We start from the raw sequence: 14,021 nt of genomic DNA on the forward strand, positions 1-14,021 counted from the left end.
ATCAATTATTGACTGAATTTATTTGTTCTCAGTCCTTCATCGTCAGGTGACGCGGTTACCAAAAATTGGCGCGCTTTTCAAGTTCTTCGCGCCACTGCGTCCGTCGCCACACGGAGAAAATTTTTTTTTTACATCGTCAAAGCTTTGTTTTGGTAATTTGGCCTTCATTTACTTATTTCGTCAACTGGGGGTATCCCGAAGGGGTAAGTCATTGTGACAAATAACGAGCCTTTTCTTCTATTTCGAACTACTTTCTTGCAAGGCCTTTAACCCATTTTCGCTATGAATAAGCTTATTTTGAAGAAACATTAATAAGTCCAGGAAGATTTCAGTGTTGTGTTTACCGTGTTAAATTTTGAAAAAAAAATTTGACTTTTGGGGTTAATTTCACATATCGGTTATCTGATAAAAGGCCAGATATTATGTTTCTAATTCCATGTCCTTTTCCAATATTTTTTGACACAAAAACTTCAATGTAACACTTGGCTTCTTTTTTACTTAAACTTAAACTTAACTTACTGTAACTTACATTTTTCAGCCAGGCTGGTGTTTTGGTGGTTTTCATTTTTTTGCCAGTAAGCTAAGGCTTACCAAAGCCTTGTTAGACCATGTCAGTTACCATGTGCCACTACATGAGAAGTGTAAAGAGAAGCCGAACTTGCAAGCATGGGATTTCGAAGACGACAAAAGCAACTTCCAGTGACAAAAGTCAAAGATCTCAGTCCGTAAATTCAAGAACTCCCCTCGGTCTGTTTGGTGTGCTGCCCCGAGAAATGCGTTTCAGGATATTTGGCTTCACTGCTCCGGCAGACCTTGGACAGCTTTCGGCCACGTCAAGGAATTTCAGAGACGAAATAATGGACTACATTCATAATAACGACGCTTTACTCATTATCGTGCCGAAAATCCATCTAAACAGTGACGAAAATTCTTCCGAGCTTTTCATAGCTTTGGAAACTGAGTACTGTTGCAACCATTTCAAAGATTTAGGTAAGCTAAAAGTTATAAGGATTCACAACACTGTTAAGTGATCGCACGTTTTTCTCCTGACCCGGTAAATCCTTCATTGAAGAGAGAAAAAAAAGGTAAGCTATTTACTCTAATTTACTGAGCAAAGAAAATTGAAAGATTCTGTTTGTAAGGTGAAAAAAAAATTATTCATGCAGCTCTAAATTTTTGTTAGAATTTTTTTACCCATCAAAAAAATTCTCATTAAATCGCTCCAAAGACAGACATACCATCGCTTTGTTGCGGTCAGAAGCGAAGGGGTTATTTCATTTTGTCACTCCAACACCCTATCGTCATCCCTTATTCTCAGTGCTCAGTGTATGGAGACCTTACATTTTTTTATTTTTAATTTTACTTACAGGTATCTTAATTAAAAGAGTCACCTGCCTTTTTTCAACCAAAGAGAGGTTAAAAGAAGTCGGGATCATTCTTGATAAGGTATAAACCAAACGATAGTACATCACAGATACTGTTTTTCGTTGCCAGAAAAAATTGAATCTTCTTTACTTACATGTAATAACTGTTCCACTCGTGCTTGTTGGATATGAGATGACAGCCAACAAGCTTGACATGTAGCATCGAATTGGCTGTGATAATCACATATCCAAAAAGCGCGAGTGGAAAAATTGTGTTATTAAAGACAGACAAGAAATATTGCTAGATCTTGATGATTTCATTTTCAACTGAATACCAGAAGGCAATTTGATGACCGCTATTTCTCGGGCATTACCAATTATAATTATCAATCATTCTACGAGCGCGCAATGGATACGAGATGCCCAGTGCCAGATAGCCAACGAGGCGCACAGCGTCGAGTTGACTATGGTCGTGATATATCCAACAAGTGCGAGTGGAATCACTAATGGCTTCTTTTTGACGAAATTGGGTATAGTTCCAGCCATCCAGGTTCAAAATTCTACTTAACGTACTTTTTACAGTTAAACTGAACCGTAGCGGAAAAATATTAAAGGCACTATTTCCCTAAGAAAGAATGTGCTTTCTTACGCTACATTCCTATTTCCGTTTGCCAATTTTTTACCTAAAAGGATCTTTTTCAAACTCTAAATTTACAGCTCAAGGACACGCACTCAAAGATCTGCACCACACTCGGCAGTGACATAGCCTACAGCTGCTATGGGAAGTTTCTCCATTCCTTTGTAGCAGGATGGGAAGATGATGAGAAGTTCAAAGCTTATCTTGCTATCAAAGGTAAGAGTCATTTAACTTGATTCAACAAGCTTTTGGAAATATGAAATTCAAATGTTTGAGCTGCGGATAAAAGAATATATAATTAAAACAAGTTAGGTGTGGTTCAAATCGTAGGACTAAACAGCTTTAAGTACAGTTAACCTGATCGGTGCTAACACTTTTCATAGATGCTAGAGTTGCGTAATTTTACAATGGAGCACCGGCAATGATCTTTATCCATGTTATATGTCCTTAAAAAGTGATTTTTAACGGCATCAGAACAACTTATTTTTCCAGGAGCCTCATGTTTAGATGACAGAATAAGGCAGGTCCTCCGATCCACACCAGGATCACAACCATGGTACGAGAGATACATCAGAGTGTTCTGCAGAGAAATATTCCTTGACAAGTCTAGTGATCTTGCTGAGAAAGGCTTTTGGCTCTGTAAGATCCTGAAGCCCTGGCCCCTTGTCTTCAAAGCTCGCCTTCTTTACATCCTTTATGGACCAGTGAATGACGACAATGGTAAATAACAGACGTTTTGTGACTGAACTAATTTAGAGATTTCTTGTTTTCGCGGATCCGAGTTGCATCTGATGTCAGCAGTGGCACCCAATGGTTAATTTCGGTGGAATATCTGTTCGGAAAAGACTTAAGCCGTCTCAGAAATTCGGATTAAATTGTGAAGAAAAGCTAACGTTTTCTTTAATGAACAGTCACCTCAAACACCTTGCAACACTGAAAACTTAAACCCTTTTGTTTTCGTGGGGTGGTGGTGGTGGGGGGGGGGGGGGGGCACCGTGTGAACAGTGCAAAAAAGGCCAGCTAGCAGTTTCGAAAAGCCAACAACAACTCGTAAATTTAGGAAATAAGATTCCGTTCCCTAAACGTATCAACAATTTAAATTATCAACTAAAGAATCCGAAGAGATCAAACTGGATTAGCTTACGCAAAATTGCCTTCCAAAAGGCCATTAAATGATGAAGGAATACAGAAAACAACATTTTTTAACTATTTTGTTTAGTTTCTCGTTAGGTGACCTAGTGTCGGTGAAAGTCACTGACAGCCTCCTCTCTTTCACGGCTGTTATCATGGCCAGAAAACGTTCAGTGCCTAAAGAAATGAAAACAACTGAGTACGAACATGTTGGCCATGTTTTTGTTGCCATATGAACGGCTAACAAGTATGATCTCGTAGAAGATTCTAGTATTCTTAAAATAAGCACGAAAAACATTCATTGACATTACTTTTACCGCATTCTTAACTAGAGTATTACAGACTGCTTGCATTACAACTGTTCCAAAAAACAAACAAACAACAACAACAACAACAAAAAAGAAAAAAGAAAAAGAAAACAAAGATAGCAACAGTAATGATATAAACTAATGGAATTTGTAGGAACTATAGACTGTGCTTTTGTAATTCTTAAAATACACACGAAAAACATTTATTGCCATAATTTGCAGGAACTATAGACTGGAATACAGTAGAAAGTTGCCCAACATTTTTCGGCGTCGAAGATGCTCAGTTGGAAGAACTTGCAACTGCCTTAAAGATCTTACACGTGTATTGTGACAGCAAAGACTGGAATGAAGATGACTTTATCAGCGTCTTTGAAGAGTTAACTGGTTTGTTTCTGCGCTATATTTTATTTGTGCAATTTGATACCCTTTCAAATCTCCCCAGGAGATTGTTTCAAACATTTCAGTTTGTGCGTGGCTGTTTTAGGCGAATAATATTCCCCACTCCAGAAACCATGAGGAGTTTGGCACGAGTGAGAGATTTGGGGCAACACGAAACTGTTAAATATGGCAGTGGTTGTCTGTTTTGAAGTAGATGAAGCAGATTTAACACGAGCTACGATACCGTTCATCAGAGCTGATATTTCCGTCGCGTCAACTCAAACGATCCCACAATCCTCTAGTCGTGTAGTGGGACTTCTTCGCCCTCTTCATCCGAACAAAAAAAACAAACAAAAAAACAAGAAAACTGTTTTCCTTTGCTTTTACTGGAACTAGATGATTGCGCAAAAACTTATCCAGTGAAAGAAATTTAGCAAGAGTTTCAATAATCACGGCAGTAAGGACATAATTGTTCAAATTGATTGTTATTGCATAAATTACTGCTTGGAGTGTACATTATTATAACCAAAGTTAGTAGTAAGTTAAAGATGCCTGTAGGCTTCCTGAAGAATCTGAAGGAGAATCTTGAGGTTATCCCAATTCACGACCCCTTGAAACAAATACGTCCTCCCCAATGTAATTTTCCAAAATGCCTGTTAGTTTCTTTGTTGCTCGCAACATCGACGGTAGGTCACCCTACAAATAAATTCGTCACTCTGATTACAAAAGTCGATTAAGCATGCATCGACGGTCGACTTTTCAGTGACTTGAGGCAAGTCTGCTCCCTGTACGTCTTACTTTCATGGGACAGTGACATGGGCTTCCTAACATTCCCTTCGAAGATTGATGACGGTATAAAACAGCTGGGGGACACGGACAACGGCTTAACGTCCCTATTCAACGCTGCCATCATCTGTGCTGGCCAGCACTATCCTACCACTTATTTAAGGGACCGTCGTTACAAAAACCAACCGAGCAACCAACCAACCGACCGACCATGCGAAAGTGCCGTCAAATCAACCATTTCCGCTCTGATCCTATTTTTTTAGGTCTACCTGCTGACTGGTGTATGGAGAATGTTGCCAAACTGCTGAAGCTTTGCGGAGAGTCAGTATGCTTCGAGGTGCTTGGAAATAAAGCTATGAATGGAAGAGTTCATGAAATCTCTTATCTTGGATACTACCTTGGACAGGTTATTTTATTTTAATTTGAACCTGGAGAGCTAGATTAGACCAGATTAAAGAAATGATTTTCAAAGGATAGGACAGGATTACTAATTAACTTGTGATTTTTGCAATGTTCCACCATCAGTAGTGGACAGACAATTAAATAGAACTGATGTGTGAGTCGGAATGGTTGCATTAAGGTAAATTTTAAAAGGTGGGTTCTATTTCAAAACTGAAATCAGAGAAAAGCGTCTTCATTGGATGAACACAACCAGATCAAAGAGGCTACAGCGATGCAAGTGCAATGTCAGTTCCACATTAACACTTTTCCGCTGCAACTTTTGTTGTTTTCTTTGCAAAATACTACAGGTATTAGGACAAGACGATATCGTGTACGGACGAGACACAGGGATGAAGAGTTTTGCAACTGTCATCAAGCAGGTTTTGGCTGTGATTCAGAGCAGTAAAGATCAAACGGCACTTATATCGTCACTGTTCAATGTGTGGGAAGAGAACATACTAAGCCTTGGAGAAGGGATGCAAGAAGAATTGGGTATGATGTTGAACCAAAAAGCAATTCACTAAAATACTTACAATTCCCTCAACGTTCTTCGACCAATGTAAGAACGAGAGGTACTCTTTAGAGACTTATATGGGGGTGTGACTGACCTGACAACCAGTCCTTGAAACCTAACCTTACTGGTTTCAGACTAAAATATCTAAATTTTCGTTTCCTATTTCATACCTCATATTCGTTAGAGGTTCTCTTTTTTCAAACCAGAAAAGGGAGTCCCCAAGTGCAGATGTTTTCTTTTTGTTTTCCTCGTGTAAACAAAGACGAACGCGCGCTACAAGTCCGAATCACGTGAATATCAGTATATGAATCATCGTATATTTGAGCTACGGATGAAACACCCTAGCCTGTCTGATAATTCTTCGTGGCTTGTTCAGTCACTAGGTTAGAGACATTTTTTTATTCTCCTGGGAAATTTAGAGACATTTTTTTAAATACTGCACAATTTTAATAGTTCAAGTTTTGTTTTCACAATTTACTCTTCATTGCAGATGTTGTTACACCAGATGAACAAGAGCAAGTCTTTCTTGCAAATGTACACAATCTGACCAGAATGGCTGCCATACTACTCAAAGAATGTACATCAAAATAAAGAAGACTCAAAAAATGAGATTTTGGTGAAAAGTACCCTGACATTTGTGGAGCAAATGCGTTCATCACGACTAGGAAATTAAAGACAGTGTAACTGTTTATGTACAGAATCAAATTTATGATAAACAGCCGGTCTCTGAAGAGTTTGCAATCAGCGAGGGTAGAGTTTTCAATATTTTTTTCAACTTCCAGCTTCCATATTTCTTACAGAGTTTCTGCTCCTCCTGACCTCTAACCCGTTACTAAGAGAATTATACATTCAACAATATGAATTTAAGTAATAAATGCAAAAATTCGAAGAGTTATAACCGTGCAACGATCACAACTCTATTAAGAACAGATATTATTTTAAAAGGCCTTTAAGGATCTTCTATTTTCCTTACATTTTGCAGATTATTACATGTAAGATACAAAACATTTAAAAGCGCACTAGTTCTGCAGGGGTTCAAAATGTTGCTCAGGATATTATTTAATTTTAAAAATTGCTTCATTATGATTTGATTTACCACAAAAAATAAAGAAAAGAAATACAGCATCCTTGTAAAGGAGGTCACATTGTAAAAATGTCGAAGAAGTGACAATTTGTCGATTGATAAGATCATAAATAAAGAGATACTAAAAATTGAAAACTGCTTGTTTTCTGACTTTACTCGGATGATACGACACAAACGAGTGTTGTAACAATTCCAACTGAATCCTCCATTCACTGGTTTGTTCACTATCCAGGATTGTGGATCTCCTGTTTGAAGGTAAAGCATATTGCTTAACGTTTGAAATTCGAAAGGTTATTAAAATACGCAAGAACAACATGGTAAATAGGAAACACAAACAAACATTTTCTCTTTAGCTGCTGTTGCCGAAATTTTTGCCCCCAAAATTAGAAATCGTACTTCATATGGATTGAACGCCGATGTTTGTAACCCTTGAAGAATACATAGTTATCCGAGACAAAAAAGAAAAAAAAAGAGAAAAAGCAAGAACATCTTGATAAACAAAATACAAAGTTGGCCTTTTAACGTTTTCCAACCTGCGATTTAAAAGTTGATTACATTTGGTACACGCACGTGTTGATAAAGAAACGTTATTGTGAAATAGTGAAACACAATGCGTGAGAGAGGTTTACAGGAAATACACCAGTAACAAGTTTAGCGAGTTTCGTCACGGCATAAAGCACATGTCTTGTAAGGTAGCTATAATTTATTGACACTAGGAATTTATGCGCACTCATTAAAAACGCGGCGATCCTGCCCGGGAATGCCAACTGTGATTTTCTTCTAGTATTCACAAAAAAAATTGGATGATCGTTTCCCGGCCATTTGCAATTATTATCCTTTACAGTTCTGACCCAATTGGCATTAGCAATTTTTCACTGTAACATTACTCATTTCTTCCGGGACTGTTAAACCCCGATCAGTTCCTCCTTGTATCCAACAACCAAACAACCTCATTCCCTGGGAAAAGACCCTGTCATCGGCCAATCACATGTCCACAGAAATAATTCGGAAACGGCTAATTTATGCAACCCACTCGTTAATCTTCCATTCTTATTGATTGTTGGAATTCCCCCCAAAGACACTACGTTTTGATTTTTGAGCGAGTTAGCGGCACTAGAAAACACTGGTAAATTGAAGAATTTTTAATTCTTTGATCTAAATTTAATAATATTGTGTCTGGCGCCTCAGTGAACGCGAAAAACGAGTCAGTCGATGCCAAACATTGTGCATAAATTAGTCATCGCTAACTTATTCCACCCAAGATTTCCAATTTCAGGGTCTTTACAGGGGAAAAGCCTGTGAACAAGGTTGACAAAAAAATCGTTTAAAAAATCCCCCATTAGTTCATGATCCGACAAAAGCCTCTCGGACCAAGAGGAGAGAATCCTCTCATGAAGAAAATCTTAGTGTTGAGCACAACATTTTTTTTTTGTCAACGAATATTTGGTTTTATAAACCGAGTCGATAAGTAATTTGTTCAATGTAAACAGTTTCGAGAGATGACGTGTTGAAAACCCAGCCGAACGTCAGAGCGCTAGGCTTCGCACGAATGGCTGGCGCGCAAAACGTCATCTCTGAAAACTCTTTACCTGTTTACAGTGGCCAAATTACTTTATCCAAATATTCATTTTCACTCCCCCACCGACCAACGCACCTATTTTATTTTGTATAAAGTTACAGTACGTCAAAAGGCTTGCATGCAATGTAAACCAATCTAAAATATATTACCAAAGTAATAGCCCTTTTTTAAATGGATCTGAAAGACGGAAATACGTTGTAGCTGGCATCAGCTGATTCAGTCACGAGGGAAAATTTTCTGCTTCACTGGCGTCAAGCATCATGCGGAAACTGTTCCTTGTGACGTCACGGTTCAAATCGCGCAAACAATCGAGTAAATATAAACTGCCGCCTATTATTACATTACCAATTGTTCCCTGCGCTGCCCGCTCATTTATAACTCATTCGATTTCACGCCAGCTACATTACACCAATTACATATCTTAAGCAGTTTGAAATTACCAGATATGGGCGGTAAACTAGCTAAAGATCACAAAAAAGACACGATCATCGAAGACGACTTTGTGGAAGTCGACAAGTTCTCCGGCGATGTCGACGAATTCGGCGAACGAAAAGGCGAAGGAGTTTATTACTATCAAAATGGCGACATTTTTGACGGCGATTGGAAGAAGGGAATGAAGCACGGGTACGGAGTTTACACCTACGCCAAAACGGGAAAAAGGTAAATTATGCGACTTCCTTGTAAATCGTTGAGCATTCACGACAAAACATGGCAATTCTTGTCGATGTTATGATTTTTCTTCGACCTACTTCCGGTTTATGCTTTTGCAAGGCTGATTAATTCCACGGAGCTTTCAAAACAATATGTTGCTCTCTCTTTGGAGGGTTGTTTTACCGCATAAATTGTGTTTGTTATTCAAAGCTCTGTGAAACGTGAAATAATGAAGTTGTTTCAAACTATATGTTACAGCTTATCTTGTCATCAAGTGGTCGAAGTACAGTGTTTCGGCTATATACGCGCTAACCAAGAACCCATTGTTTACATTTCCACTTTGCAATATACATATACACGCAAATGCTAATTTCTCCGAAGAGAAGGTGGCAGAAACTAAATATCTTCCTTGTAGGAATATATAATTTTACCATTTTGAAAGTTAAATCGACTGTTTCGGTCACGCTCTATAAATCACTTTGGAGATGGCCGATGATTATATCCATAATCCACTATATTAAACATTTAAATAAAATACAAAAAAACATGTTAAACATTTATGTTCAGCAAGTGAATTTTAAAGCATTGAATAAGCATTGAAAAACGATTCAGTTCGGCCAGGGACAGCTGTAGCTGTGGAAGGGTTCGTGATTTCAAACGGAGATACCGAACACGGAACCGAGGAGGAAAAACAAACTGAACTTATTTCAATATTTCTATTTTTTTTTAAGGGAACCACGTTTAGAATCAAACTCGATCGACTAAAAATGAGTTGGAACGAAGGGGAGAATAGAGATTGCTAATTTGAAATATTTGGATACCAGCGTTTGGAACGTCACGCAACAGAGATTGGCGTGAAGTGACCATAGACTCGTTCCCATGCCCCGTGTCGGACGTATTGATTTCTTTGTTTATTTTTATTTCTTTCTTCTTTTTTTTTATTTTTTTTTTTTTTCATTTTTACTTTTCAGTCTCAAGGGATGGTTTTACAAGGATCGCTTCATAGGATCTGAACCAAATGAAAAATTAAAGAAAGAGCTCAAGAAGAAAAGTAAAACAAAGCCTGGTGCGGAAAATGACGCCCCTCCCCTGCCTCCACCTCCAAGTCTGCTTTTGTAAGTGATAAAAAATCATACTTTTTCGCGACTCCGCTGCGACTAATACGTACTTATGTCACGACCTTTATTTAGGTTGAGCGAAGAAAAGAACGTACGCACGTTCGACGTGACTTTCGACTTTCGTTCGACTTTCCTTTACGCTGTCTGTATAAAAAGGATACCGATAGCGAGGTACCCATCCATGCAATGGACTACCACACTCTATCTGACCCTATCCGAGTTCACGCGACGGAAACCTTGGCCCGATTCACTGGATAAATGATACAACACTGGGCGTAAAATTACGCTCAACAAAACTCCAGGGTATGTCCACGTTTGGTCTAACTTTCTCATTCTAGTTCAAAATGATTGTTGTGGCAGCAAACTCGAGGATCGCGCAGTGGTGCTCTATCACACCGTGCCGGGTAACAAATTGTAAAATTACGCTTATAATTAGACGTGGCGGGAAAATGACTTGTCACCTATAAAGTGAGCTTCGAGAGAAAGGCTTTTTATTTTATTTTCATTAAATCATTTTTAATAGGGTACAGGTCATCCAAACATATGATTAAATCTTTACGCTTATTTCGTGTGAAGTTTTATTTTTTATTATTATTGAGAAGATATCCGATTAGATTGAGATAACGAGAACTACCGGAAAATATTTTTATTTTAAAATGATACAACCTGTCCTTTACCTCACCCTTTTTAAAGGCAGTACGTCTCATAAAACATTTCTTTTATCGTCTAAAACGGTTAACGTACGGTGTTTATACGTCTTCGCATAGCTCGCCTCCGGAAGAGTGCAACAGATCAAAGCCTTTAACCTCCACGAGTCACGAAGATGTTTCCAAGGACGACAGTTTGCTTGGGGATGGTGATTTCCGCAGAGTAAAAAGCGAGCGTCGACCGAAGAACATTTTTCGTAGGAACTACAAACTTCCTGGTAAAGATGAGGAGAAGCTAGAGAGACAAAGAAGCTTGAGATTAAGGCAGTCCATCCGCGCTAAATATGGTTTACCTAAACCTTCAAGAAAAAATCCTTTGCTTTCAGCTGATTAGATAGGTTTTAGTTGTTGTTTTAAATTTACATTTTTGTCTATTTATTAGATTTTGCTATGATTTTTTGTACTAAATCAATGTCGTGCTCTATCTGGAAAAACTGTTGTTGGTTTTTCTGCGTTAATTATGTTGGTGAAAAACTGTTTTCCAGTTAACCTTTTTACCAATGTTGCTTTACGTAGCTGGCATGAGCTGATAAGCTTCGTGCGAATACCAAATTTTGTGGCGGATCCTCTAAAGAAAACTACCCCCCCCTCCCCACCAACCCATTCTCCTCCACTTTTAACAACGACGGCATTGCCCCTGAACTGTTGAACATCACTTGAAAATATAAATTTGCATTATTGTAGCTTCTACTTTGCGATTATTCCAACGCTCTTAATTTGTACTTGTGAGGAAATTATCCAGGAACTAGATTCATAGGAACAGTGTTCAAATTACTACTGAAGACGGCAAAGAAACGTACCCATAATAATGTATTTATAACGCACGTGCACAGCGACTGTTTGTGCTTATTAGACCTACTGTTTTGTGACGTTTTGGTTGTCTTCGTCGTCGTTGTTGTTGCTTGCTCTTTGCGGTTCCGACGCCAAATTTTATTCCATGGCGCGAACAGTACCACTAGCTATCGCCCGCCGAGTGTCAGGTCTTCCTAAGGTGCTGGTTCTCCCACCCCTTAAAGGAAGAGTTTTTTTTTTTCGTGTTTTTTTGGGGGGGATTTTTACCAGTGTTTTTGCTCTCGATTCAACGTTTACGCATCGAAACCTATACAGATACGCCAGCTACAAAGGCTACAACTACGCAGACTAGAGGAGAACGTTTTTCTACTAGAACAGGTTGAGATCGTACTTTTAATTCCTAAGCGATTTTGTACTGAGTATTGTAAAACCAACTTAAGAATGAAGCAATATTTAAACGTAATAGTAATGCATACAAGATTGATCTTCTCTAGTTCTAAAGTCCCTATTCTTTCAGTACTCTTGATCACCAGGGACGTAATGTAAGGATTGCGTGACTGGTGGACTGACAGCGAATCTGCCTCCCTCGCGGACGCTCTCTTGGCTCGTCACACAATCTTTCGCGTGACAAGCAAAAAGAGGGAGGCTAGAGCTAGACTGCAATTGCAAGCAGTCCATTTCTGGTTAGTCGATAGGGTGCGCTCACAGCGCAGCGAGACCCCCACCGCTCGTTCGCTCCAGTTTTTTCGCTTGGCTATTTTGCGCGACCTCTTGACCATCCAGAAAGGGACTGCTTGCAGCCTAGGCTAGAGTTAGAGCTAATCCTTTGCGCAAGCGAAAACGAGTGAGTGGCGAACTGGAGAGGCTGGTTTGGCCTTTCCGATCACTTCCTTACCTTGCCCTCTAGGCCAATGAAGGACCTCCTAACAGTCTTCGAACCTACGAATCCTCAGCAATGATTTATATTAAATATTATATAATTTCATACCATACTACTATAATTAAACATGTATAGTTAACAATTATTCGACGTGAGCTTGTTGGACACGAGGTGATCGATAAACACCAAGTCTGGTATAATCATCACACATCCAACAACTGAGCAAGAGTGGAATAATTGTTTTATTTTAAACATACCAACAAATGTGGTTTTGTTTTTGCTCACTTTGCAAGAAAGTCAAGAAAACAATTTAATGGCCGTTTATCGGTCATGGTAAAATGGCTGATATCTCAAGGCCGCTTAGCCAATCAAAACTCTGGAACTGTATTATCCAATGATCCCGTTTTTAATAGACATATTATATAATAGAGATTTAGTGTAAATAAAAGATCATTTATTAATTTTTGTGACTGTGGAACATTTGTGAGTTTTTCCCAAATGACGATGGCCGTGATTGCGCAGTTTTCAGAGATATTCGGTCAAGAAGAAAGCCCGTGGCCACGCGCGTTCGTTTCGCGCGGAGTCTCGCGTGGCAGGCGGTTTCTCGCTCGACTATCACCGAAACAAAAGAGGGACTGCCAAAATCAGGCTTGAATGAGATTCGAACCCCATGAACTGTGCGGCGAAACCAGTGCGTGGATGCCTGGGCACTATCGAGGTAGGCCGTTCATCAAGTCAACTGCAAACGGGGAATTTGTGAGCTTGTAATATACCCGTAGAAGATGAATAAAACAAGGAGAGCTGCCTAAAAGCCCGTGTGTAAAGTATAGGTCTCCTGGATTAATATCTGGAAACCAGAATAATATGCACTGACTCAGATGTTAGAACCACGTCACACTATTGAATTATATGTTTTTCTGTTCAGAATAAACGGTTATGCCAAAAAAAAAATTAAGTAAAACTATAATAATATTTAGTTTGTTTTATGATCACACGTGAGGAATAATGTAGGAGGGTTCGAAGTTTGCCGACATGCCGTGTGGAAGCGGTTTGTTGAATCCCTTTTTGCCCAGAAATCCCTTTTTGCCCAGAAATCACTTTCCTAAATTAAAACCGAAAAGATTTTACAGGATAGGCAACTGCAAAGATGTAATCGCCTTTCTGTCAAGCTGAATTAGGATAAATTTCGTTAACTTTATTTGGAAGACGGCATCAGCTATATATTAATCATCATCAACTAACAATGCGTCTATCTAAGTACAATTATTAAAGAAGAAAGTTAAAACTATAAATACTTTTCTTGGAGGCCGTGTTTTAAAATGCTTCTTGAAACTGGGAAAGGATAGGAAATAGTGGGTGGGAGATTAGAAGTAAAGGGGTTTACACAGAAGCCATGAAACGCGACTTTTAACGGGAAGAAACTTTATTAAATGGAAGGGTAATGCAATTCATATATAGCACATTTTCATATGAATATGTTAACAGCTGAAAGATAAGATTAGACAAAAGAAAAGGATGAGTGGGCACCTTTCTTGTACTATGTATATCTTAATGAGAGCAAATAAAGCATTGCCAGGTTAACTTTATTTCCCTCGTGCTGTCTTGATGGTCAACAGCAAGAAACGGCCACATACAGGTATACTAGCATCCA

The 14,021-nt window shown here is 38.8% G+C and overlaps 2 protein-coding genes across 4 annotated transcripts; both read left to right on the top strand.

Annotated features, from left to right (window-relative positions):
* Positions 1-71: 71 nt before the first annotated feature.
* Positions 72-6,658, top strand: LOC146486029 (F-box only protein 47-like). Of its 3 annotated transcripts, none has more exons than XM_085097486.1 (9): positions 72-203; positions 539-990; positions 1,370-1,446; positions 2,082-2,217; positions 2,494-2,721; positions 3,663-3,824; positions 4,868-5,010; positions 5,354-5,537; positions 6,050-6,292. In XM_085097486.1, exons 2-9 carry the CDS (start codon positions 609-611, stop codon positions 6,148-6,150), a joined length of 1,413 nt encoding a protein of 470 aa, XP_084953612.1. In that variant the 5' UTR covers positions 72-203; positions 539-608; the 3' UTR covers positions 6,151-6,292. The 3 variants fall into 3 exon arrangements, with proteins under 3 accessions (XP_084953612.1, XP_084953623.1, XP_084953634.1); XM_085097497.1 differs by having other exon boundaries at positions 91-203; positions 543-990; positions 6,050-6,658; XM_085097508.1 differs by having other exon boundaries at positions 114-203; positions 577-990.
* A 1,881-nt stretch (positions 6,659-8,539) lies between these two features.
* On the top strand, positions 8,540-12,832 carry LOC146486030 (uncharacterized). Its single transcript, XM_085097530.1, has 3 exons — positions 8,540-8,882; positions 9,845-9,988; positions 10,759-12,832. The coding sequence occupies exons 1-3, from the start codon at positions 8,668-8,670 to the stop codon at positions 11,030-11,032; spliced, it is 633 nt and encodes a 210-aa protein (XP_084953656.1). The 5' UTR covers positions 8,540-8,667; the 3' UTR covers positions 11,033-12,832.
* The last annotated feature ends 1,189 nt before the right edge of the window (positions 12,833-14,021 follow it).

This window comes from Pavona decussata, unplaced genomic scaffold (genome assembly GCF_977016875.1).
Source record: "Pavona decussata unplaced genomic scaffold, jaPavDecu1.1 SCAFFOLD_21, whole genome shotgun sequence".
NCBI lineage: Eukaryota > Metazoa > Cnidaria > Anthozoa > Scleractinia > Agariciidae > Pavona > Pavona decussata.

Bases quoted from the DNA above. Each gene is read 5' to 3' on its own strand.
- LOC146486029 (XM_085097486.1), top strand. From the start codon at position 609: ATGTCAGTTACCATGTGCCACTACATGAGAAGTGTAAAGAGAAGCCGA. The intron at 3,825-4,867 runs GTTTGTTTCTGC...CTATTTTTTTAG, and splicing joins CGTCTTTGAAGAGTTAACTG to GTCTACCTGCTGACTGGTGT. The intron at 5,011-5,353 runs GTTATTTTATTT...AAAATACTACAG, and splicing joins TTGGATACTACCTTGGACAG to GTATTAGGACAAGACGATAT.
- LOC146486030 (XM_085097530.1), top strand. From the start codon at position 8,668: ATGGGCGGTAAACTAGCTAAAGATCACAAAAAAGACACGATCATCGAA. The intron at 8,883-9,844 runs GTAAATTATGCG...TTTACTTTTCAG, and splicing joins TACGCCAAAACGGGAAAAAG to TCTCAAGGGATGGTTTTACA. The intron at 9,989-10,758 runs GTAAGTGATAAA...GTCTTCGCATAG, and splicing joins CCACCTCCAAGTCTGCTTTT to CTCGCCTCCGGAAGAGTGCA.